Below are 25,295 nucleotides of genomic sequence, written 5' to 3' on the forward strand. Positions count from 1 at the left end.
TCTTCGAAAGATGAGCAGACGCAAGTTTTGGCAAAGAGGGAGAGGGTAAAAAAAAGAGGCGTTCTCATTTTGCCTTCGTATTGCCAGTCGGATGGCACAGAAGCCATTGCGTAAAGAGTTTCACAACATAGTTATTCTTTTTCCTAAAGTCGTACAGTTTGCTGTACCGCACCACAAGATTATCGCCGTCAAAGTGGCCTTGTAGGATACGACCATGCTGCGGCCCCATGTAGGAGAAGAGCAGTACCTACACCAGGTAATTAATTATTAATTAGTGCTACTGCGAGGAAGATTTGTTAAGACTTACTGGAGTAATCAGATGGTCAACCAATGACGTGGCACTTAGGACCCCCAGGATGATTCGGATCAGAGCGAGCAATTCACCACGGAGCAGTCTATCATCTCCATCGATATTGTAAATCATGTCGCACTGGATGTGGGGTCGATCCACACTAGGAATATCACAAATCGCCATCGCCTGCCAGCTAGGTTTCTGGTCAGGAGGGACTTGGATCTCGTCAAGAGGCTTGAAATTGTAATAATCCTGGCTGCACATTCACATGAGTACAAGATCATCGAAGAACAACACATTCAGACAGGGCAAATTAACTGCTGCTTAAAAAAATAGAGACTGAATGGTGAAACATACTCATGAAAGCTTCATGGTCCCGGAGAATGTTTCTTTGCCTGTAGACTGCACTGAGACTCATATTCAGAGAGGTAGCGCCACACATCCCGTGCGCAATCGATCGGTCTCATCATGTCCATGAAAGGTCAACTCCCGGCCATGTTCAGGGAAGCTCGGAACGTCATCAGCGTCTGGACTGACAAGAAGGTCTGCTGGATATGGTTTGAAGAAACACGGTTTGAAGTCCAGCTCTCCGTTTTCTCGAAAGGACATTGGCAGCGTGCGGATCTTAAGTTGCTGGAGCTGGGCAGGCTCGAACCGGATGGTTTCGAGATTGGCGATTTGTTTCTCCAGGGCTCGCACCGCAAGGCGGCGAGCGCGGTGCTCAGGGTCTTCTTTGACATTTGCCATTTTGTTAGACAAGAGGAGCAGCTTTGGATAGGCGATGGATGGAGCGGTCAACAAGATGACCTTTATAGAAGTTGGATGTTTAGGGTTGGTTTGTTTTGGAAGGAAAGTGCCGGATCGGCGTGGCCGCGGGGGAGCTGACCCAGTCAACAATCCATACGGTGATCTCCAACTTTACAACCCAAACGACTCCTCGAAGGGACCTTCTCTCTAGTGAGATATTATCAACTGGAGGCCGCAAAAACGGAAGGAGATGTCAAATCTAGTGTCATCGTCTCTCCACTCGCGCATCACACCCATCTGACAGTGAACTGAATCAGCCCTTCGGCAGCAACAGCCTGAACCCCGACTAAAAAACCGATTCCAAAATCCACAAACATTCTTGGGGAACCTGAATCCTCCGAATCCGATTCTGAAGAGTCCATGAAGACCCCCTTTCTCGCATCAATCAGTCCCGTCCCCAAGGAACTTGAGAATCTGCTGTACCCGCCAACGAGGGATGAACAGATTGTGAATGCCGCCCTTGTTCTCTTTCTGAGTGCCCTTACAATCCATTTTCCCCTTTCCAGTGGATGGACTCTGCATAGAAGGGTATTTACTGCCAATTTTCAAACTGCATCCTTGGAGCCACGCACAGATGGATATCTTGAAGATAGACGTCTTGGAAATGTGCGCGCGCTTATCGAAGTCAAGCCGCCTTGAGAAAGAAGAAGCCGCAGAAAATACGGATGCAGGAAAGTGCACAAATGGTGGCATGGATATTGGACGATCCACAGATATCTGGGGCATCGCCCGGTCGGTATGTGTTTCTTCCCTCTGCTTATGGTTGGTCAATACAGCTAACAGAATAAATAAAAGCCGCATTCATTTATCTCAGGACCGATATGAGATATACCTGACGTTCGCCGAATACGGCGAGACGTACCTAAAGTACTTGAAAGGTAAGCTCGGTCCCAATGATCCGGTCTCGTTTCTGACCATGCATGAGTTCGGGCCATGGGATACCCAAGACCAAAGTCATATGAAGCATCTTGCAGAAATCCTCCTGGCAATCACACTGTGTGCGGATGCCGACGCGGAGTCAGCTGGACCAGGGAAATCCGGGCCACCAAAAAAGGGCGGACTCTTCTAGTGATCTTTGCGATGAGTATGTCACCAGGCAGATAGTGAGGGCTTAGAAAAAATGCAGATAACAGTGACCTGAAAGGATCATCTATACTGAAAAATGGTCATGGCAGCCAATCATCGAAAGCTAGCAATCAAGGAAATAAAGTGGTACCACATGACATGAAATCCAGGGTGATACCGAAAAGAAACGTAGATCTGCCCGCAGAGCCTGTCATCTGTCAGCAGCTATGAATTGCAGCCAAGTTAGAAGGCATACTCTGGGAAAGACGGGAACAGTAGAGCCAGAACCAAAGTCATATATTGGAAGAAAAGAAAAAGCAAAGTCTGGATCCATCATCCAGATGAAGCTCGCCTTTCCGGGAACGGCAACGATCTGGCGATACTGATAGGCGAGTCCGACGATACGATAGGCGACGATAATAGGCTTCGATCGATCTCGATCTATCTTGCAGCTAAAGATCGGCGATGCATCTTTATCTTGGACATGGCGACGGTGATTGGACAAAGGCGTTCTTGGCGTGACGACAGCGTAAACTGTAACGATTCCCCAGTAGCCAACTAACCAACTACTCAATAATACCTGCCGTAGTATTAATCAATTTCACGCGAAAGTAAAAAAAAAAGGGGGATCATGCGAAGCTTAATCGGGAGTCTTGGTTAGATGGGATGAGGGGCAGGACAAGGAAATAAATCGGCCAGCAACCCGCCTTTACGATCATAGACAATTGACCTACCTCTACGCAACCTCCATCCTTCAACAAGAAATCAAATCCCTTTCCTCCAATCTATATATCTATCTATCTATCTGTCAAGATGAGCGACAACCAGCAGCCGCAGCAGCAGGGTGGTAACCCTCCCAGCGACAACAACAGCAACAACAACAATCAGCAGGAGGACTACCTTGACAAGGGTACAGCACAACACAATGAACTCCCAAACTGCATTTGTTTTAAAAGATATCGAATAACTAACTCAGTGCTTTCCTTTTTTTATTTTGCTACAGGCCTCGACGCCCTCGAGAGGAAGTTTGGCCACGGCAAGATCGACCCCGCCAAGATGCGCGACACCAACGAGAAGATCACCGATGCGGTGCGCGAGGGGTTTGAGCAGTGGACTGGGTATGTGTATCGAGATCCCCCTCTACATTTCCAGCGATTGACTGTAATGTATGGATGAACGAACGCTAATGATGGGGTGGAATGAAAAACAGGAAACACGTTCCTAAGGAGTTGTCCAACTAAACGAAGGTCATTTATTTATTTATCGAATCGATGGATGGATGGGACTGGGTTGTATATACTACATATATACTTGCTATACTACACTATCTAGGTGTGCATGTTGTACCTACAAAAGCACAGATATTACTACGTAGTCGACTATGACGACGTTGACCAACGAACAGAATCCATAATGAACGAACAAAGCGAATAATAAATAAATAAATACCTTAATTTAATCGATCGATCGACAAAATCCAGATTGCCTAAACACATACATCCATCCATCCCATTGTCCCGAGTAGCAATGACATTCATGTCGTGAACTCCGGTAGGGGAAAAAGAAATGGAATATTAACACCAAAAACATGGCGTAGAATAATAATAATGTTCAAGGACAAACACATAGTAACCAATATAATATAATATCATATGAAAAAAAAAATCAACAAGCTGATTCTGGACAGAGAGAAAAAAAAACATCAGATAGATACCTCCACAAGGTGAACTCCAACAAAAACCTCTTTAACAAGAGATTACAAGACAACTCATACAAACGCCTTCGCTATGCAGAGCTAGTATGCAATCATAGAAGCGAGGGACTGCAGCGACGCAGCGACAGAATACAAAACTCGACGCGACGAGGTCACCCATTTTCCTCTGCAACCTCCTCCTCTGCCGCCGAGTTATAGTTGCCATCCTCAAACGCTGCCAGCATCTCTCTCTCGAGCGCGTCATCGTCGTCGTCCGGGTCCTCGGGATAACCGTCGCCACCGTCGCGCTCACGATCGCCGCTGGTGTCCGGTATCCCTTCGTCCTCGTCACCTTCACCCTCGACAGGCCCCTCCTCGGCAGTGGCCACTTCCTTCAGACCACTCGTCCGCTCGCGCGAGAGTTTGATGCGCTGTGACAGTCGTGATCCCAGAGCTTCGTCTTCCTCCCGCTGCTCGTCGCCATCTTCACCTTCGCGCTTCCTCTTCTTGGACGCTGACGACTCGCTGCCCAGGAATACATCGCTGTCACCCTCGCCATTGTCGTCGAACTCGCTGTCACTCTCGGCATCACTGCCCAAGAATTCCCGGAGTTCATCGTGCACGGCCTTCTGCTGCTCCGCATCGTACCCGATCGGTGAGTGCGCCGTCATCCCCGACGACTTGAGGATCTCCTCATCGGCTTCTTCAAGTTCGTCAGTGTCAATCTTGTCCTCCGAAGCTGCATCCTCACCTTCGTCGTCGGTGAACGACACGCCTGTGTCTTCTTCTGATGACGAAAGCCAGGAGCTTTCAGCTTCGGCGGCATTCTTCGACCCCGGCGAACTTCCCAGAATCGGGTCCCCTCGGTCCTCTGGATGTACCGGCACCAAATACGGCTCTTCATCCAGATGTTTCCACTGAGTCAGAGAATCCAGGAGCCATTGAGTGGTGACGATCTTGATTTTTGGATATCTCGTCGCTTCCCGAACCTTGGCCGTTCGGTTTCGACCCGCCACCAGGTGCGTCGTCTTCGACCCGATCTTGGTTGAGATGACGGCTCCAAAACTCTTGGCCCAGAGAGAGATGTCAGCATTTTGCGTGTCAGTCCCCAACGGAAGCACCCCGGAAAACACCAAGTTGACCCCATCGAGGACTTCCCGCTTGATTTGCGGCATTATGGTCTTAATATCGGGAACTAGCTTCAGGTCAATATCTTTATCCTTGGGCAGAGCCTTGTCACCTTTGAGCGCAGCGACCCTGCCTCCCAACGCCTGACTGCGTCTCCGATCGTACTCCTCGAAGAATTTCTGGTGTACTCTCTCCAAACGCTCTTGCAATGCGTACAGTTCAGTGTCGTGGTCCTCAAGCAGGTGATGGCGATGCCGGCCCACTTCCTGGGACTCATCCATGCTGGATGATGTCTCGCTGTCAGCACCCCCTTGCGACTCTGCTGCCTCCTCTTCCGCATCCAGTTCCTTTGTTCTGGAGAAGCGGCCGATCCTCTACTTGCTGCAGGATGGTCTCTTCTTGCTGCACAGCCTGCTCCTGAAGCAACCTCGGATTGTCACCACCGCCCATGGTTACCAGCTGTTCCAAGGCGGAGACTTCTGTTTCCGTGTCATTATTGCTCGCAATTGATCCATTGACACGGCGCTCCGCCGCTGTTGCTTGCGTCTGCTGCTGCTCCTTCTCACGCTTCCCTTTGATCGAACCGGTCCCCGGCGTCAGCTCCGGCTTCTTTGGCAGAAAGCTGGAGTTGATATCGCCAATGCCAACGAAGAAGTCATACGGAGAGACCTTGATTAAGTTCGGATTCCATCTCCACACGTCTCCACGGTCGTCAATGATGACCACCATCTTGGTGTCCACAGGGAACAGACGTTGGAGGTTCTTGGCAGTGAGACTCCCGCTTTCGTCGCGACTGAGAATCCGGTCTCCAAAAAGCTTCCGGTCCGGATCGATGATATTTGCAATATTCTGCGCATACGCCCTCGTTCCCATGGTGTAGATATGTAGCTCATAAAGCTTAGATATGTTCTGCAAGAACTCTTCCAGCCCTGGCCGAAGCTTGATGTAGTACCAGCAGCCACGCATGCCGGGGCCGTCGTCCGTAAGTTGAAAGCAGCGAACGTCCTTCACGGCTTCGTGGTTCGGATTATCCTTGTCCTCTTTCCATTCACCGACCGTTGGATCAACAGTAGCATGGATGATTGTCTGGTCTAGATCGACCACGAGGGAGAGGCGCCTAGACGCAAGCAGGCGGCGCTTTGCATCCTCCTCGACTCGTGTGGCTTCTCTTTCACTGACCGTGAGGGCCGTGTTATCGTGGACCATCTGAATGGGAGCACGCATTGAATCCATGACATCTGTATTGTAGGTCGCACTATGACGTACGCGCAAGAATGGTTAGTGAAGCAGGAACCTGGCACACACCGGTTGACAAAGCTTACGTAGTCATGTCTTGCCCACACTCTGCACACATCCCTCCGAACTGGATCTCGTGGGCGCATGGCTCTTCGATCTCGACAACCGTGACACTATTCAACATCGACGATCAGCCATCGATCCTTCATTGTCTTGTGTTGATAAGACGTCACTTACGGCTCTTCAATGACATCGCCCTTCGTGATCTTCCATTCTATAACCTCGCCATCGACGGTCGATTCGAATTTGGTCGGATATTGCCTCCGAACTTCAATTTTGTTGCCGAGGCCATCACCCTCGGTCACGGTGGTCTCGTAGACATACCAGAACAGGGCCTCATTTCGCTCGACCTTATCCCCCGGACGCTTGAGCAGCGACGTCACGGTGATAGGGTAATGAAGGGTGGGTGGCAGTCGTAAAAGCATGCTCCGTTGCCTCCCGTCTCAGACCGGTTCCTTCTCTCTCTCCCTCTCTTCTCCCCAGTTCCAAAGACAACCCTTTTCCCAGGTCAGAGTATTGATCAACGAGCAGTGCGAATTTAGTGGGCCATTGCCCGATGCCGCGTTGCGAAGTGCAGTTTGGTCAATCGCGTTATGGGTAAACAAGGCAGCGCAACCAGCTGAATGATGACGATCGAGAATCGCCACTGGGAATCGCAGGCTCAACGCGTTCTACCGGCAGGAGATACGCAATGCGCGCACGTCCAAACGAGGATAAAGAACGGGACTAAGGATGCTTGCTGAAGGTGGGCAAAAGCGAGAAAAGTGGCTTGTCTGCGATGGGAGGCGCGTGCGCGTGCCTACAGAACGGTTGCGGGGCGGAAGTACTCCGACGCAGGAAGCTTCTCCGATGACTCAGGTCGGGGAAGGTAGGACAGAAGTATTGGACAATACAGACTGTCGAGCACGATAGACACGGCGTGGTGGTAAATACGCTGATGGGCGGGACAATAATGGCCAAGAAAAAGCAAACAAAATGGCGGTACTGGGTGTGGAGCAGGATGGTTGTTGAAGCTGAGAATAGAATGCGGTGGGCGGCAGAAACTAACTGGTTAGGCGGAGCACTGACCGACAGGGAAGAGCCAAGCTCAACCGAAGATCTGGAACTTTGGGCTTCGTCGCGCTAAAGTAGCAGAAAGGCCCCGACGCTGGCGACCGGGCGGAGACCTTGAGTGAGCTCACCTCGCGTGGCAGAGTCTTCCAGTGACACAATGCTTGCCGTGAGTTAATATTAAAATAACTGCCGCCAGCCTATTACCATCTCCTGATCCGCAGCCCACAAAGAGCCTCCTGCCTGGCTGTTCTTTGTTGATTGTGGTATTCCGCTCGTTTCCGCCACCACCGAACCAAGCAGACGGACTCGCTACTGCTACATGTAATACGACATACGCCTATCAAGGAACATGGAAGCTGTCCTGCTTAGTCATATCTCCACCCTCAAGCTGCCGCGGGTTGCAAGAGACGTAGCAGACAAAGAACGATACGCGACATTTCACCGCGCGGGGAACAGATTATATATAGATATATAGATGCATTGTTCAGCGAATCAGCTCCATAGTTACTCTACATACTAGACCTCTCATCACAGAAAGACAGGCGGAAAAGAAAACAAGGTTCAACACAAAGCTAGGAGATCCATCCCGCGCGCATCACAATCTGTCACCTATGTCCAGAGACAAGATAGACTGTCCATATCGCATTCTCGATTGTTATCAACGTAAAAGCAGGGAAGTCAAAAGGCTCTGCAAACGCCCCCACAGAGGGGAAAGGTCGTAACAACGCCCCGTCCGACAACCACAGGGAAACTTTGATAGCAGCTCCCTTTCAAAGCTGTCCCCCCGGTCAGCACCTACGGCACGTCAACCACCCTCTCATCTCTTCAATGATTCAGTCCCGACGACGGGCCGCGAGACCGTGATAGCCTGTCGTCTATTTGGCCTTGGCGAGGCCGACGGCACCGTTGCCCAGGTCATAGACGCTGTACCATCTCCGGAGGAAAGCATCGCCCAGAATGGCCAGGGGCCCCACGGGCTCGGGGAAGTCCATGCCCATGAAGGCGCTAATGCAGGAACCCTGGACTTCGAGAATGTAGTCATACGCGCTAATGGTGAAGTTGTGGCCAGTCAGAGTCACGGTGAGGTCGGGCAGAGAGTCGCGCTTCGCGCAGTCGACAGTGTACTGGCCGTTCCACGACTTCGAAGCACCAATCTCCTTGTTGCTGAATGCCAGTCAGAAATGACCATTGTAGGGATTTCTGGAAAGGACATTTTGACTTACAGAAGCTCGGCAAGAGTAGAAGGCAGGGCAATCAGGGAAGTGCCAGTGTCGAGGATGGCGCCAGTGTCATCAAGCTCAGCCACACTGTCACCAAATGCGATAGCATCAAAGTCTACCTCCCAGTAGGCCTTACGACGGAGAGGAATTTTGACGAGGTCGCCAGTGTAGTGCTTCTCGTCGACACCACCAAAGGTAGCCTCCGAATCGTCGCCCTCCTTGTTGGTGTCGCCGAGATAGAAAGCAAACACAGGCTCATCGAGCAGCTTCTGGTTCAGCATGTTGTAGAAAGGGGGAACAATCCTGTTGACCGAGATGGTGTCAAAGCCCAGACCCAAGATGCCGTCGAAACGGCCAAAGGCGAAAGCCAGACCGGGCTCGCTCGTCGCCTCAGCAAAGTCCTGTTCTTTGATCGTGAGATCTCCAATCCGGACGGTATCCTGAGAAACGAAGCCCGACAGGCTGCCCGATCCGTAGCGGATGCTGAATTCCGAGCCGTTCTTCTTGTAGGTGGAAGACGCGGACGAATCATACTTGTTGTGCAGGTAGCAGGCGATGGAACCACACTCAGACGATGGCACCCACAAGTTGGAACTGCCAGTATCAAGGACTACCTTGAAGGATTGCGGAGGGGTGCCGATGGTGATTTCCGAGAAGTCTGTCGAGAGACGTTAGCGTCTTTACTGGCTGACATGACGAACGCACTGGGAGCAAGATCCTACGTACATTGGGCGTTCAGGAAGTTGTCGACCAACACATCATGGCCGGCGTCCGGCTTGATGGAGGTATCTTGAAACAGGTCCTCATTCCCAGATGGCCGGACGCCCAGGTACTTCTGGCCTAGGGAGCGCATGTGATCGTCGATGCTGCGTTTCTCCTATACATCGAATTAGTGATCCTCCTTGTCGAACGACGCAGAAGATGGCAACTCACAAACTGCTCCGACAGAGGCACCTTGTCGAGCTTGAGCCTGTGCACCTTGGCGGTGGCCGAGCCCAGCAGCGCAGCGGCTGCGAGCATCGAAAGGGTCCTCATGGTGAACACGCCGACCGGATCACCCAGGCAGGGTCACTGAAGCAGAATGACAGAAATGGGGAAAACAACGAACGATCGTGGGAGTGATGACGATGATGATGATGATGGTTGTTGATGGATGATGGGAGGGAGAATAAGGATGGGAAGGGAGATAGCTGGGGTAGATAGCTGGTGACGATGATACGGTCGGTTGCTGGTGCAAGGCGGGTCGGGCCCGAGGCAGCCACGACCTGCTACTGGGCGGAGATGCTGGACGGGGCCGGGCAGGCGCATTGGATCACCGGAACCGGGGCTCGTGACTTGGCCGGATGAGCGCTGTGACAGACAACGCACAGTGGCCACCCAGGCCCTTCCCTTGCTAGCAACCCAATGGTCTATCCTAGGGAGGCGCTACCAAGGCATCTAGTCATCTAGTGCCGGTTGGCCTACTCCGTATGGACAGCAGAGGCTGGGCACCAGACTGGGGTTGGTCCAGCTTGGCAGAGGAAGCCTATCGGCGCGGCGATAAGCCCATTGCAAACGGCCCACAGCTATGACGAATAGCCCGGAGGTACGCTGGTGCCTGCACGACGCTCTGGAGGTGTACGCTACCAGCTGCTATTATTCCTCTGCGGTCTGCATGCTACAAGAATACGGAGTATTCTAGGTTTAGACTAGAGAATATGAACTGCGGATGTTGGTAGACCGTCTAGGAACAGGCAATACTCATGAATCCATTATAGCAGGTAGATTCTATGTGGTGTACAACTCCATAGATCATGTGCCTACACCTACAGCGACATCCTCTTCCACCTGACAGGTCCTGCATGCCATCTGCAGACCATCTTCTTCATCGGTAGAAATCGAACCTGTTGCGCACGTGATGTCAGCAGGGGGAATGCTTGTCGTGTTGCAAAGGGAGGTAAAGGGGAAACGAACTTATCGGCTTCCTGGGCAGTCTTGACTTGACTAGCATATGCGTCCTCCAGATCCGACTGGATGATGTGGTAGCGGTTCTTGCGGACGGCACGCAGACCAGCCTCCTGCATGATGGCCGCGATGACCGCACCCGAGAGAGGCTCGTTTCGCACAATCAGCGAGTCGAGGTCGACCTCGGGCGACAGCGACATCTTGGATGCGATGGTGGTGAAGATCAATCGGCGCTCCCGTCGGTCACGGAGCGAGGGGAACTCGATCTTCCGGTCGAGACGGCCAGGCCGCAGCAGGGCGGGATCCAGCGTGTCGGCCCGGTTGGTGGCCATGATCACCTTGACGTTGCTTCCCTGGTCGAAACCGTCCATCTGGTTGAGCAGCTCCAGAAGGATACGCTGCACTTCACGGTCCGCGCCCGTCTGGGCATCAAAGCGCTTTGTGGCAATGGCGTCGATCTCGTCGATGAAGATGATGGCTGGCGCGTTCTCCCGTGCCATCCGGAACACATCTCGGACCATCCGGGGGCCTTCTCCCAGATATTTCTGGACAAACTCGGAGCCAACAACGCGGATAAAATTGGCAGTGGTGCTGTTGGCGACAGCCTTGACGAGCATAGTTTTTCCTGTACCCGGGGGCCCATACAGCAAAACGCCGCGCGGAGGGTCGATACCTAGAAGTCATGTCAGACGGAAAAAGTGTATATAAAACATCTACGATGCAATTTAACATACCGATCTGCTGGTACAGGTCGGCATGCGTTAAAGGAAGCTCAACCGCCTCTCGGATTTCCTGTTTCTGCATATCCAATCCGCCAACATCAGCGTAGGTAACATCAGGCTTTTCATGCGCGCCTAGCATGGCGATTGATGAGTCTGCCTCTGGTGGAAGGATATCAACCAGAGCGTTGGAGTGACGATGCAGGGCGACGGAGGAATTAGGCTTCAGCTTCTCGCGATCGAGCGTAGAGAGAATCCGAACGACATAATTGGAGCCCGTTGAAGACTGTACGATACCAGTACTATAGAAATTAAAGGGAAGATTAGCACTAATCACCGCATGTTAATTTGGGCGACGGAAGCGTACTTCTGATCTATAGCCTCCATAAACTGCCCTATCACCAGCGGTACGCTCTGTATCCGCTTTATTTCTTCTTGTGCTCGAACCAGTTCCCTTTTCAAGCTCCTGTGACCAGGTATCAGTAACGAAACAGCTAGCTTCAACTACTCTGGTCATACCTCTGTTCATCTTTGATGTATTCTTCCTGCAGACGGATGTATCTGACACTCGAGTCAGCGACCCACGTCCTCATCCGTAACCAGCGTACACATACTCAAGCTGCCTCTGCAATCTTTTCAGAGTCGCATAGTCATCACCGCTATCGTTCGCAGATCCCTCGAGGGCATCGATGGCCGAAATCGTGTCCGTTGGAGCTGGTCGCTTGTGAGGCGCCACGCCATTCGCCGGGTTCTCAACGGCAGCGTCAGCCATGACTGACGGGGTTTACGAAAGAACGAGGAGATAGAGCAAAGACGCTGGGTAGATAGAATCAAATATTCTGGAAGAGAAAAACTAGGGAGAGAATGAGAGGGCTGAGACGGGTTATCGTTGATCTCGGTGCTCTGAAGCTTTTGCCAGGAGCTGTCTTGGACGTTAACACCCGACGCCCAAGCATCCGACCTTGTCACGTGACATAAACGCGAAGTTCTTGTTTGCCTGACAGCTTAGCCAGGCATCAAGGCAGTAACAAAACCGCCTGGCAGAGGACGTTGGGATTACTCCAAAAGAGCGCCCAATTCCTTCGAAGCAAGTGATACTGCTTCGACAGTGCTGTCATCAGACACTCGTTGGAAACAGATGTACATTCGCCGTTTCGAGAGTCGTTGGTCGTGCTTCTCTACCTGGCGTAGTAGTTGGATCCACATTTCCTCTGATGAGCATCCTTCCTACGGGGTAATTACTGCTCCATCACTTCATATCAGGGTACCATTTCTCTGGTGGCTGAACCGCTCTGAAGCTAGGCTTCAAAACGGCATTTGATTTGAGACGAAACAGATTCACACCGAATCTAGTGTCAAACGTGTGACGTGAAAAGCAGACGAGGTAAAGGAAAGGGCAGTAAGTGTTCCAATAATAGAACGCATGAGGCAATTCCCAAGTCCCGTGCTCGTCAGGTCTACCGCTTCGAGTCCTTAAAAGCCTGGATTCGGCTCAAGCATCAATATACTAGATACCAGTCTGGTGATTCGCAGCTGGCTGATTACTGCACATAGCACAGGGCACAAATACAAAGTACGGAGGATTTAATACAGGAACTACGGAGTAGTGATGTACAGATTGCCAATGACTACAGCCGTCGGCCCATCGTGATTCGAGACTTCCAACCGAACTAATTAAGATCACTGCAGATCCAGCGTTGGCCCACTCCCCTTCTCGGGCATAACTGATGTTCGCAGCGCAGCTGAACCTATTAATAATCGTACTACTATTGCACCATGTGCGAATAATGGTTCAGCCCGGAAACTCAAGCCACGGCGAAGTTTGAGTCGGTTTGAGCCGGGCCTGAACGGGATTCCGTACGATAGCAGATGTCAAGGCTCAAGACGGCGGGTTGGGTCGGACTCCACAGGAGGATAAGAATCCCGTGGGAGTCCAATCGGTTGCCGCGGCGGAGCATATCAGGACGTGGCAGGTGGGACAAGGACAAAGACAGTGACGGAGTGCTTGTTCTTTTGGCCAGGGCTGGTAACGGGTTCCGTTGCGCTGGGGGCTTTAATTAGTACTTTATGATCAGTGATACTAGCAGATGGCCGTGAACGGAGCGAGCGGGGAGATAATATATAGCCAAGCAGGCCCCTGCCTTGTAGAAATTCCTGTAGTCCTCATTGTCGTCCTCCTACGGCCCCTACGCGTCTGCCCCTTCTCCTGATCCTCGTATACCCTGAACTTCTTCTTGTTCGAGCATCTCCAGACCGAGATGGGTCGATCTGTGGGCACTATTGCTGCTGTGGACCGAGAGGTTCAGGGCAGCCATATCCAGATCCGCTAGCAAAAGAGCCTCTGGTAGACAGCACCGATGTTGACCATCTGTGCAATATGGATAACAGATGCCAATGAGGCCTCTGCTGCCTTCTGTTGCCTTTCTCCAGAGCGGCCAGAGGCTCTGTTACGCCGCCTGGATGGGTGAGTTGTGTCCCAGAGGGCTCGTGACGATCCATGCAAAAGCGGCACTGGGAATATGCATCTTGACGCAACAGGCCATCTGGATCCTGGGCCGCATCTGCTGCTCACTCACTGTTCTTGTGCTGGAAGAGGAATCCAGAGGCTGCCTCCAGAGGTCCAGAGGAGCGTGAGCGCCATTCAGCGTATTTGTGCCCGTTTTTGCAGCAGCAGAGCGTGCTGGGTGGTGGTGCGGGCGTCCAGGCGGCAAGCAGGCGATTCCCAGGCCGGGCTAGGGCGCAGCCACCCGCTGGAACAGGCCCCTGGCCGCGAAATCTCTGCTGCGATCATGCAGCGCCGGTCTTCCACTGCACCGATCGCTGCTCAGTCTTGGTCCCTCTCTTTGAGTACTGCTTTCCCGTGAAACCAACCCGCCCTGTTGTCCAGCCCTGAGCCTCCTGCTTGCAACTGGCTTTGCCACAGCGGCCTTTCCATTTGCTGATCTTCCGCGTTCCCTCTTCTCTCCGGGTTCTGGAATTCGCTTCCCTTCCCAGGCCTGACGCCTTATCCTCTCCACGGCTGTCCCATTCCTGCGCCTCCACTTCTTGTCCCCGAAAGGGTCCTGTGGTGCTTGCCCTTTCTCTGTTCAAGGTAGGCTGGCCTTTTCGGCCCTTCCCCTGATCCCTCGATGTCTTTTGGCACAGCCTGGGCCGGATTTTGCCTTCCCAAGCCTGGTTGCATGACCACACTTGCCACGCACTGGCCTCCCTCTCCCATTCCTCAGCACAACACACAACACCCTACGCGCTGCACACCCAGTCCCGTCCACAGCTGCTGTTTTGCCCTTCCGCATGGCTCATTTTTATTTGTCCCTTACAGCTTGCGTTGCCGTATGCTGATAGAATAGCCTCTGCGACACCGTGCCTGGCAGTTGCTCACCCTCTTTCCACGGCCGCAGCCTCTGCCCTCCTGTGCTGCGCGTGGCCGGCCTCGCCCGCGGCAGTCCCGTGACCTGGCCCTCCCATCTCTTGTGCTCTCACACCGCTACTGCTATTTTCGGAACCCCGATCAACCTCTTCGTCCGCTCGCATTACGGCACTCTAGTCAGCCAACCTTGTCGGTATGTACCTGTCTTTTTCCTTGCCGTCTCTCCTGCTTTGCAGAGTCTTGATTCCCCTCGCGTCATGTAGACAGGAGTCTTGCGCTGCGACACCTGCCGCTTGATCCTGCCGCGTGTCGCAAGTCGCGACTCTGCTCCAACCAGTGCCCTACACAACACCACCCTGACGCGTCTAGAACTTTTTTTGGACGTGACCTTATTTCCCTTATGCATGCAAGATAGATGAAACTCGCCTTTACCATGCTTCTACTGGAGTGACGCGCGGGTGGTGGATCGCCGCGCCCTAGTTGATTGATGGTTTGCTAATCTCTTCTCTTGCAGATGGGTTGGTCGCTCCACACGACATGAATGCCTGGCTGTCCGACGCCTCGAGCATACCAAACCATGACAATGGTGCCTTCAATGCTACCATCGATCCCTCGATGGCCTTTCTCCAGCCTTCTCCTTCGCCCCAGGACCCCAACCAGTTTCAGCGCATGTTCAACAACGGCGTCCCACGCAACGTCTCTCCTGGTTTTTACAATCCTAACCAGGTAATACCGTCCAAAAGGCCTCGACCAGAAGATGGTATGTCCATGTCACCACGACAGGCGCCCGGCGGATTGCCGGTTTCGCGATCGCAGACGCCTCACCAGGTACCCTTTCCAGGTTTCCAAGGACCGGCCAACGGAACGCCTCAGTACGCTCATCATCCGAATCCGTACCAGCACCTCCAGCAAGGAGGTTCTGTGAATACGACTCAATCCCCCGTTGTACAAGACTTCGACCAGCATGGCGTGCAGAGAATGCAAACGGCTTCTCCGAGCCCCTTTTCCACGGCTGGACCTCCTGTTGGATCTCAGATGTCAGCGTCGCAGTCAGATCAAGGAAGCAGGGTGAACACGCCCCAGAGTAGCTCGTTCATGCCTGGACAGCCATTCCCTCAGGGCATGGCACCGCAATTCTCTCCGTCTCCGGCGATGTCTTCGGCTGCTACACCGGCATCGATGCAGGCCCATTTCAATAACATGCCGCAAGCCTATTCCTCCCAGGCCATGGCCGCGCAGCAACAACGCTTATATCAAATGCAATTGCAGAACCAGGCGCGGCAAATGCAGGCAAACAATCCGGGGATGGCAGGGCGTCCTGCTAGCGGTGGGATGAATCCTATGGCCAACCCTCAAATGGCAGCACTCAGGCAAATGCAGCAGAACATGGCGCAGCAGAATATATCAAGACCTGGAAATCCTGAGGCATTCATGAGATCACTCCAGAAATTTATGATGTCACGCAATCTACCTTTGGATACCAATCCTATAGTCTGCGGGCGACCGATTAATCTGGTGCAACTTTATGCCACAGTTATCAAGTTGGGCGGATCAAAGAAGGTCACCGCTGCGAATATGTGGCCCGCGATTGCTCAACAGCTCCAGTTTCCACCCATGCAGTTCCCAACAGCGGCACAGGAGATCCGGGATCACTATCAGAGGAACTTGGCCGCCTACGAGCAAGCCTTTTTGAGCTCCCAAAAACAACTGGCGGAACATCTACAACAACAGAATGCGTCGCAACGGCAACCCGGGGATATGAGCGGAATGTCGTTCCAGCAATCGCCCGTCAAGCCTGGACCAAGTTTTGACCAACACTCCCAGCAATTTACATCTTTTCCCCACGCCGGTGCGCCAGTGCAAAACAATTCCCAGCAGAATGCCACCAACGGATTTATGACTCCACAACAAGCGAGACCTCAAAGCAAGCAGCAACAGAATCCTCAGCAGCAGCCACCGCCGCCTCCACAACCTCAACAAAATCAACATAGGCCTAGTATTTCTCGCCAGTCTCAGCCACCGGTCTCGGCTCCTGATCCGTCAGTGTCGGCGCACGCGGCTCCATCGGTGCAGTCCGGCAAGCCCTCTGTTTCAACGCCGGGTAAGGCTTCGGTTGGTCCAGAACAACCGTCCAATCAGTCCTTGTCGCATCACATTGAGGACCCCTTCAAGCCCATGGTACTCCCCGAGAGTAATCGACACGGGCCAATTGTAGTGGACGAAGTTTACCAGCTCGGAGAAGACATCTCGAGACTAAAGCCCAATGTGCCCTCCTTCCCCGAACTCGGTGTGATCGACATCCATGCCCTGACGATGAGCATCAAATCTGGTCTCCATGCCGAGATGCGCATGGCTTTAGATACCTTGACGACAGTCTCCGCCGAACCCGCAATTCAGATTTCTCTCGAAAATTGTGACGACCTGGTAGACACGCTGGTGGAATGCGCTGAGGATCAACTCGAACTGTTGGCTGAGAATGCGGCGGAAGTTTCCGATGTCATGGTGTTGCCCTCCTATGAGGAACTTCTGCGCGCTTGTCGTCTCGAGATGTCATCTCTTGTCGACATCCCTGAATTTGGCAGCCTTGACTATGAACTCGATCGGGCGGTGGAAAGGCTCCTTTGTATCACCTCCATCATCAGAAATTTCTCATTCACGGAATCAAATTTTGCAATATTGGCCACACCTACAGTCGTCAAGCTCTTCTCCACCATAATCCGATATCTGGGAACGCGAAACATGCTGTTGCGGACGAATCGAAATGTCCTGGACTTCATGAAGGATACTGTGACATATCTCAGCAATATCGCGCATACGGTGCATCTGCCGGGAAGGGAAGAAGCCCTCTGTCTGTTACATTTCCTTTTGTCTTTTGCGCCATTGCCGGCACCCAGCCTTGGTCCGGATGGAGTGATGTTCGCGCCGTACAATCCGACCCTTCACAAATATACTCCCACAGCAGTCGACTCTTTAGCCAAGCTTCTGGCTAGAGATGAGCCCAATCGGATGTACTACAAGGCCATATTTGCCGGTGAGGGCTCGGGATCCCAGCATGAGCTTCTAACCCGTGCCTTCGGACTGGCAATCTGTGGTATTCCGGACCAGCCTCGGAAATCGCTTGGCTTAGCGGACGTGCGCAAGGTGTTTCTCATGCAGGGACTCTTGGCTGCTGAAATTTTAACCGGTCTGGCTGACGGTGCGGTGGCCCGAGCATGGCTTGAGTCGACTGATGGATTTGCAGTCCATCTTCTTAGGCTATGTTGTATACTGAGTACAGATCGCGGCTCTCCCGCCAATCATCGCCAACAGTCTGCAAGGGGCCAGGCTGATGAAGCTCTTGCATATAGTTCAATCATCAATCGAGGCCTGAGCATTCTCCGTCGATTGGTTGAAAAATCCAAACAAGAGGACGGGACATCCCGCTTTCCACCGGGTGTACTTCCTAAAAGAGAAAGCTTACTGGGGGCCTTATTGACACCCAATCTGGACCCAGGCGTTGTGAAACAGCTAATTGCGTATGCTGGACTTGGGGATTAAACGAGGCAAAGTTACAGGCATGAACAATACAGGAAGTGTCTTTTTTTTCCTTCTTTGATACCTCCTTTGACCTTTCGAAATGTACGTTTACTTTCCAAGATATGCTTTCTAGTGCTTGTGAGATGACTTCTGCTACGTGCCCAGATACCGCCTTTGTTTTCCCCTGTACAATTCACGGATTCTCCGACTTTTGCATGATGTCATTCCGTATCTGTCTAGTTCAAAAAATCAGGCACATGGCGTCGACAAATTTACTCTTTTTTTTCTTGTCCGCGTATAATGTATTTTTTCATTTCTATTTGTTTTGGGGGGACAAGCGAAATTCTGGGATTCAGGAAAACTGGGTGATGGCGAACTTTTGAACGGTAGCAAGAATTCAAACAGAAAACATATTCGTTAAGGGAACTAGTATAAGGCCTTATGTATGTATGTAAGTGTAAAATTGGTGTTGATTCTCATGTCATTTGATTCGTTTGTTCTTTAAACAAAAAAAAATACTAGAGCATGAGATACGTATCTCCATGATAACGAAAAGCAGAGAGAAGAGGAAGTGTTGTAACCTGGTAATTGCATTTCAAGATTCATCTCATGAGCTCGATTTACCTACTACATGGATAAGACAAGCCCAACCCGGGTTCAGCTAGGAGGTACACGGCAAGGAGAATCGTGATACAGATAAGCAAGCAAAGAAGAGATAAAAAACAGAACATGTGCGGCACAGAACAATCAGTATCAAAAATGAGGACAGGAGATGCATGATGCAATACCCTCAGAAAACAAATAGGAAAAAAAAACCCCTTGCAAAACCATAACGAGGATAGAAAAAGGAAAAAGGGGAGAACAAAACAAATAAACAAGTAGTGGACTTCCTTGTCCCCCTTTTTCCCACTATGTACTCTGTTTTGTTTTTCACCATTGTTTGTCCTTTTTTTTCTTCGGCTCTTCAGTCATTCGGCTCATGACGTGGTCTCTGGTGCAGATCACAGTTTCTTCTTCAATGGGGGGTAACCCGGGTGGGCAATATTCACCGACATAAGACTATCTCATGGCCGGGAAACCCGGGGAGGAGAGGAAAGAAAAGGGAGAGAGGTCTGTTTAGTTTAGAAGTTTCGTTCGAGAAGGAATTTCTGAATCTCTGGTTTCCTCCAGCCCTGTGGAATGAAACTTCTCGTTAGCAACTATGGTTTTGGAAGGATACAGTGCTTTTTATTTTTTGCAAAAGGTCGCATGCAAAAAAGCTCGGATGTCTATCGAGGACAAAGCCGTACCTTGACAATGATGTGCCCATTTAGTCGATTGACTGTTACATCAGGGCTCTTCTTAGCGCCAGGTTCGCCAGATTCAAGGCCCAATGCCCTTGCCAGGTCAGTCCTTAAAGCTTCCACGTCTCCTTCCGTCTTCTGAATCTTGGTCAGCTGCTTGGTGCCACCAGCCTTGGTGACCAAGTACACAGGGAGCTGGTTTGAAGGCGTGCGGCGGACAAAATAAGGGAGATTGGTCAATTGCAGAGGAGGAGCCTGTGTCTGGTTTGATTGAGCGTTCGCTTGGCCGTTTGAGGACTTGTTTGTCGTCTGAGCTGTCGTCTGAGCTGTCGCCTGGGACTTGCGGGAGAGTTTCGCTAGGAAAGTACGGGATTGCTGGTAACAGGGAAACGATCTGGCAGAAGATACTCGACAAGCCAATTGAAGTACGTTTTCTGTAGCTTGTCAGCAAAAGATTTCTCTCTGTAGCTGCGTCCTAAAAGCACGGATGCTAGCGGGTGCAAGGACGGACATCACTTACGAGATTGTGCATGTCTGGTCGGCGAACAGATCATAGAGAACGCCCTAATTGATCCCATAGAAGAGGAGAATGGCGATGCAGAGACGGGCAAGAGCTGCTGTCGAATGGCTGACGACATCGACGAAGACGCAGCCATCGTGAGAACCTCGACGGAGAATTTCTCCAATCACCCCCCAAACAGTTCGACTGCCCCGATGACCACACCAAACGTATCGACGGATGGCACTTCGAAGCACCTGGACTGCCGACTAGAACGTGCCTCTTGTCCGACAGAGCCGCGGGTCGGAGATCAGGCTCTTGGTCTGCTGCTCGTCGATGAATTAGGTTCAAGAGGTTTCTGTACGCGGAGTTTTTGCCGCTCCGGAACCACGCGACAGCCCGCCTAGTGCGGATCGGGACTAGCGCGGGTGCTCTCTTTCCCACTCGCATTTTCGGCAGGCAAAAGTGTCGCACACTGACCAGAAAGGCAGAGAGAGACCTCCCCTCGTTCCCTGCACCCTCCACCTCTGCCCCTCGAACCGTCTGCCTTCTCGCTGCATCCTGCCATCTTGTCGCCATGGCAGACAAAGCCCCTCCGTCGGCAGAGACGCTGCTCAAGGGCGCCGCCGCCCACCCTCCCAGGTCAGCGGAGGACATCGCAAAGGAATACGATCTGCTGCCCAAGTTGATCCCCTACCTCGACCGCCATCTTGTCTTCCCTCTGCTCGAGTTTGTCAGCGGCCAGGATGACGACAACATGGAGATTACTCGCGCCAAATACGAGCTTCTCAAGCATACCAACATGACCGACTATGTTGCGAACTTGTGGCAGGAGATCAACAACTCCGATACCATCCCCGAAGAATTCGTCAAGAAGAGGGAGGAGGTTCTTGCAAAGCTGCAGCAATATCAGGAAGAGAGCGAGAAGATTACGTCGCTTCTGCAGGATGACGCCGTTGTGGCCAACCTCCGCAGCGACAAGGTCGCCAACTTGAAGTTCCTCGAAGAGCAGCATGGCGTTACGATCGACATGGTGAATACCCTGTTCGAATACGGCCGATTCCAGTACAGCTGTGGTAGCTACGCGAACGCTGCAGAGTTGCTCTATCAATTCCGTGTCTTGTCGACGGATAACGACAAGGTCTCCTCCGCCACGTGGGGCAAGTTCGCGTCTGAGATCTTGACCACCAGCTGGGAGGCCGCCATGGAAGAGCTCCATAAAGTGAAGGATTCGATTGAAACCCGTCTCTTCAACAATCCTCTGGCCCAGTTGCAGCACAGAACCTGGCTGATCCACTGGTCTCTTTTCCCTCTATTCAACCATGAACCCGCCCGCGACGTCTTGACCGATCTCTTCTTCTCTCCCGCTTACATCAACACCATCCAGACCAACTGCCCGTGGATCCTGCGGTATCTGGCGGCCGCCGTCATTACGAACCGCAGCCGTGCGCACAAGAACACCAGTCTCTACCAGAAGCAGCTCAAGGATCTGATCCGAGTGGTGCGACAAGAGGACTACGAATACTCCGACCCGATCACCGACTTTGTCAAGGCCCTTTATGTCGACTTTGACTTCGAAGAGGCCCAGAAGAAGTTGAGCGAGGCCGAGGAGGTTCTACGCAGCGACTTTTTCCTTGTTTCCGCGGCAGACGCTTTCGTGGAGTCGGCAAGACATCTCATCTCTGAGAGCTATTGCAAGATTCACCAGCGGATCGATATCAAGTATGTTACCAAAGCTATGTCTCCGAGGTCGTTATAAACTAATCCTATTACTAGGGATCTGTCCACCCGTCTGGGTCTGAACCAAGACGAGGGCGAAAAATGGATCGTCAACCTCATCCGGGACACTCGAGTTGATGCCAAGATCGACTACAAGGAGGGAACCGTGATCATGAACCACCCTCCGCAGTCTGTGTACCAGCAGGTGATTGAGAAGACCAAGGGAGCCTTTTTCAGGACTCAAGTGTTGAGGTGTGTAGTCTTTTCTTCCGCTTTCATTCTAAAACAAACTGACTCGTGATTTAGTGCGGCTGTTGCCAAATAGATATGATGGCACGCGCGGGATGTGCCGTCTTTCTTTCCTCGTTCGATCCTGGTCATTTTAATTATCACCCTTAAAGTGCGGGCTTCCTGGCATAAGGCTGGCGTTCAGGCGGTCCACCTTTTTCTCTTTGTAACTTTTTTTTCTTTTTTTTCTCACATCCTCTTTCCGCCTCCATTCGAAGATTTATACCTTCGAGCGTGGCGGTTTATAACGTTTTTTTAGGAAGCTCAAAAGTCGGTTTCCGCACTGGCCTAGGTATTGAAGATATGACGGTGAAGCGAAAACCCTGTGGGTTTGGAATAAAAATATCATGTGATGGATGTATGTGGTTATGAAACGAGATAGTTTAGTCTATAGAGCCGGTATGAAGAAAAGGAAGGCTTTTTGATTGTGTCTTTGTCGTATAAGTCTCTGGATACGGTTATGAACTCTTTCTCTTTACACCATTGACCACTTGAGAATGTGAGACGGGCCGTATATCAACTGTGGATGTTCTACAGACTGGCTTGCCTTGACGGTTTGGAATCGGTTATCATTTGTTGTCGCCAGTCAACTCGGAGGATACAGAAAAAGTCGACCAAGACACAACCTCATTTATGTGGCAGCAGTTTTTTTTTTGCTCTTCAACAAAGCTCTGTTCTGCACAGGGGCAAGGGTGGCGTACTGGCGTGTTGTCACTGGCCATCTCTGGCTTTGGAATTGCTCGAAAATCAGTTGACGAGATCGGGGAGAGATACCACAGCGCGATTATTCTCTTCTCAGATGGAGGATAAGATTGGTTGATTGCAAGGAGAGAAGAAATGGGAGGGAATGTGAAGAGTTTTTAAAAGAAAGAGAGAGACGAGAAAGATTGACTATCCTGGAGGATATCGAGCAATCGGACCTCCACCTATCGCACCATCACAAAAGAGAAGAGTTGTGAAGAGAACACCGAAATAAAGCGACGTATTGCTTTTCTCTCTGTGTTCTTTTGCTGCTGCGGACCCCGGTCGAAGGATGATGCTGTTGAACAGATTGTCGACAGCAGCTCGACGAATTCGGTCGAATTCGACTCGTCGTTTCCTGGGGGCCGCGGTACTGTGATCCCGGCAAAATAACAAGAGAGCTTGTCCTTCGTTAGATGACATATCAAAAGGAAAGGAAAAGGAGAGAGAGACAGAGAAAGAGGTAAGAAGACCACAGGATCAACAGAGATCCTGCATAGCACACAACCAAGCATCTACACTCCTTGACCTCATCGTCACCTGTTTCTGCGGGTATCGTATTGCGCAGGACGTCTTCGAGGACGCTGGTTGACTGGGATTATCTCATTAATATATGGCTCTGATGACTGCCTAGAAGTACCGTCACCACAGGCGCGGCTGCTCATTCTGGCAGCTTCTTGCCGTTCGTATTCTCGAGACATGACTGCCAAGTCGTTGATTTGCTCCTGTCCACGAAGAATCAGTTTCTGTTGTTCAGCTGACCCTGGAAGCCACATACGCGCGTCAGGGGTGCTCCATGAATCAGATATCCGTCTCGCCCCTTTTGAGAATTGATAGTTAGGGCTTATCCCGCGACGAGGATACAGAGGCTTTTTTTCAGTATTTTTACCTGATATGTATATGGTCTGGCTGTGGCGTCTGGGCCAAGAAAGTATTGGATATGACCAAGAACGATATGTCGTGAAAGACCGTATCCTGGGAGCCAATATTGTTGAACTTGCGACATTGCTTCAGCCGCAGCGCAAACCCAGGAGACAAGAGAAATCACGACAACAAGCACGAGACGGAAAGAAGCACCGAACGGAAGACAATACTATCGAATTGTTTGCCATATAAGTATGTATACAGACAGAGTGGTTGATGGTGATGTTGAGATTGTTTATAGATCGAGCATGGGCTGACTAGCCGTTTATGTACCGCGGGACCTGGCCGTTCCAGATCACAATGCAAGTGATGAACTTGAGACGGTTACAAACATTGGATTCGAACCATAACGATCTGATCTAGGCGCCCCCCTTCTCATGCTCATCCATGTCACTCGCCACCGCTATCTTCAATTCTCAGCCATTGACCTCACCGGTATCGGGGGCGGGCAGGCAAGTGGTCTGGAGGGGCACTCCTGCCGCCTCACTTTCAAACGCAACCACTGAAGCAACCACTGAAAAAAAAGTGAGGCTTCGTGCCTACTGCTGCTGCAACTCAAGCCGTGGGGCCCCTTGTGCCCGCCCCGGAGATTCTCACAGCCTATTCTTGCCTTCCTCCGCGATGAACCTGCGGCGCCAGCTTGGTCCTGCACCCAGTGAATGTCGTGGCCCCATGGAGCGAGTGTTGCCTTGGGTCTCGAACTCTTTCTAGTCAACCTTGCAGAAAGGTATGTACAGTACATCTTAGTGAGTCCGACTTGTGCACAGGAGTCCCAATTGAGCTTGTCTTGTGTTGATTCTGCAAACTGCTTGTTTTATGCTCCAGGACGCCTTGGGGAGTCGGTGACAATGATGCGCAGAGCTGAACCTGTCTCATTTTTGTGAAATCTGTATTGCCTATGTGATCTTTTTATCCGGACAAAACTGACATGTACAGAGTAAATTATTATCGAGTGCACCCAAGCAATGCCGTTAAAAGCGGTCAAGAGAGGCCTCGAGCTGTTAGCAATGTGTTACGCAGAATCCACGTGGAACCTCGAGACCTAGAGGGACAGATATGATCACAAAAGAATGGTTGTCTAAGCTAATTTCTTCAAGATCCCCCTCACCTTTGCATAACCTTGGCCAATGGGCAAACTACGTATCTCAGGATTACGATATAATACGACATAACGTTCCGAGAAGCATGATGGATGGTTGATGCTAACACAAACGATCAGCCAGCCGGGCGTATTCCTATTTGGACCGAAATAATTGATCTCACGTCAGACTTCATTTCCCAAGGATACTCCGTCCACCTACAGGCTGCTGAACGGAGTGCTGAAAGCTTCAGCTTTGGACGCCCTTTCCAGAATGTTCGTTCCGGCTCGGGAAGATAATTTACCGAAAAAATATTTGCGACATCTCGTTTTTTCCCGTTGCATTTTTGCCTTCATCCGTCCAAGAAGGACGAGTGCCTGTATCCACATGCCTTACTCTGGTGGCAAGTGAGGCGCCTGATCAGGTAAGCATCCCTAAAATGGTGACTGATCTACGGTGAGGCGCAACAAGTCCAAAAATAGCCGTCTTCACCATCAACATCTCTTTGGACGAGGGCAAATTTGAAACTGGAAGGCAGGAAAAGGCGCTCGATGATCGAGAACACATAACGTTGTACCGGTGGGCAACATGTTGACCACCTGAGCAAAGCACCAGGAATGACGAGGGTAACGTCTCGAATAGAATTCACGAACTCATGCGGC

At 51.4% G+C, this 25,295-nt stretch overlaps 9 protein-coding genes across 9 annotated transcripts; 4 read left to right on the plus strand and 5 right to left on the minus strand.

The window, feature by feature from the left end:
* Positions 1 to 64: 64 nt before the first annotated feature.
* On the minus strand, positions 65 to 1,039 carry T310_4684 (uncharacterized protein; the record flags this gene model as incomplete). Its single annotated transcript, XM_013472466.1, has 3 exons — positions 65 to 247; positions 308 to 544; positions 830 to 1,039. 3 exons carry the CDS (start codon positions 1,037 to 1,039, stop codon positions 65 to 67), a joined length of 630 nt encoding a protein of 209 aa, XP_013327920.1.
* A 634-nt stretch (positions 1,040 to 1,673) lies between these two features.
* On the plus strand, positions 1,674 to 2,168 carry T310_4685 (uncharacterized protein; the record flags this gene model as incomplete). Its single annotated transcript, XM_013472467.1, has 2 exons — positions 1,674 to 1,835; positions 1,914 to 2,168. 2 exons carry the CDS (start codon positions 1,674 to 1,676, stop codon positions 2,166 to 2,168), a joined length of 417 nt encoding a protein of 138 aa, XP_013327921.1.
* An 809-nt stretch (positions 2,169 to 2,977) lies between these two features.
* Positions 2,978 to 3,539, plus strand: T310_4686 (uncharacterized protein; the record flags this gene model as incomplete). The annotated part of the gene is made up of 2 exons (XM_013472468.1): positions 2,978 to 3,282; positions 3,497 to 3,539. The coding sequence occupies 2 exons, from the start codon at positions 2,978 to 2,980 to the stop codon at positions 3,537 to 3,539; spliced, it is 348 nt and encodes a 115-aa protein (XP_013327922.1).
* Positions 3,540 to 4,030: 491 nt separating this feature from the next.
* On the minus strand, positions 4,031 to 6,706 carry T310_4687 (Phosphoprotein phosphatase; the record flags this gene model as incomplete). The annotated part of the gene is made up of 4 exons (XM_013472469.1): positions 4,031 to 5,332; positions 5,364 to 6,240; positions 6,308 to 6,394; positions 6,459 to 6,706. The coding sequence occupies 4 exons, from the start codon at positions 6,704 to 6,706 to the stop codon at positions 4,031 to 4,033; spliced, it is 2,514 nt and encodes an 837-aa protein (XP_013327923.1).
* Positions 6,707 to 8,209: 1,503 nt separating this feature from the next.
* Positions 8,210 to 9,589, minus strand: T310_4688 (Pepsin A; the record flags this gene model as incomplete). The annotated part of the gene is made up of 4 exons (XM_013472470.1): positions 8,210 to 8,498; positions 8,558 to 9,212; positions 9,281 to 9,431; positions 9,488 to 9,589. The coding sequence occupies 4 exons, from the start codon at positions 9,587 to 9,589 to the stop codon at positions 8,210 to 8,212; spliced, it is 1,197 nt and encodes a 398-aa protein (XP_013327924.1).
* Positions 9,590 to 10,359: 770 nt separating this feature from the next.
* Positions 10,360 to 11,989, minus strand: T310_4689 (Proteasome endopeptidase complex; the record flags this gene model as incomplete). The annotated part of the gene is made up of 5 exons (XM_013472471.1): positions 10,360 to 11,171; positions 11,233 to 11,519; positions 11,585 to 11,683; positions 11,737 to 11,778; positions 11,832 to 11,989. 5 exons carry the CDS (start codon positions 11,987 to 11,989, stop codon positions 10,360 to 10,362), a joined length of 1,398 nt encoding a protein of 465 aa, XP_013327925.1.
* Positions 11,990 to 15,121: 3,132 nt separating this feature from the next.
* Positions 15,122 to 18,121, plus strand: T310_4690 (ARID/BRIGHT domain protein (SWI1); the record flags this gene model as incomplete). Its single annotated transcript, XM_013472472.1, has 1 exon — positions 15,122 to 18,121. The coding sequence occupies one exon, from the start codon at positions 15,122 to 15,124 to the stop codon at positions 18,119 to 18,121; it is 3,000 nt and encodes a 999-aa protein (XP_013327926.1).
* Positions 18,122 to 19,368: 1,247 nt separating this feature from the next.
* T310_4691 (Mitochondrial large ribosomal subunit L49) lies at positions 19,369 to 20,039 on the minus strand (the record flags this gene model as incomplete). The annotated part of the gene is made up of 2 exons (XM_013472473.1): positions 19,369 to 19,817; positions 19,904 to 20,039. 2 exons carry the CDS (start codon positions 20,037 to 20,039, stop codon positions 19,369 to 19,371), a joined length of 585 nt encoding a protein of 194 aa, XP_013327927.1.
* A 420-nt stretch (positions 20,040 to 20,459) lies between these two features.
* Positions 20,460 to 21,926, plus strand: T310_4692 (Eukaryotic translation initiation factor 3 subunit E; the record flags this gene model as incomplete). The annotated part of the gene is made up of 3 exons (XM_013472474.1): positions 20,460 to 21,604; positions 21,659 to 21,853; positions 21,908 to 21,926. The coding sequence occupies 3 exons, from the start codon at positions 20,460 to 20,462 to the stop codon at positions 21,924 to 21,926; spliced, it is 1,359 nt and encodes a 452-aa protein (XP_013327928.1).
* Between the last annotated feature and the right edge of the window lie 3,369 nt (positions 21,927 to 25,295).

The sequence above is a fragment of the Rasamsonia emersonii genome (genome assembly GCF_000968595.1).
Source record: "Rasamsonia emersonii CBS 393.64 chromosome Unknown ctg1118621760151, whole genome shotgun sequence".
Classification (NCBI taxonomy): domain Eukaryota; kingdom Fungi; phylum Ascomycota; class Eurotiomycetes; order Eurotiales; family Trichocomaceae; genus Rasamsonia; species Rasamsonia emersonii.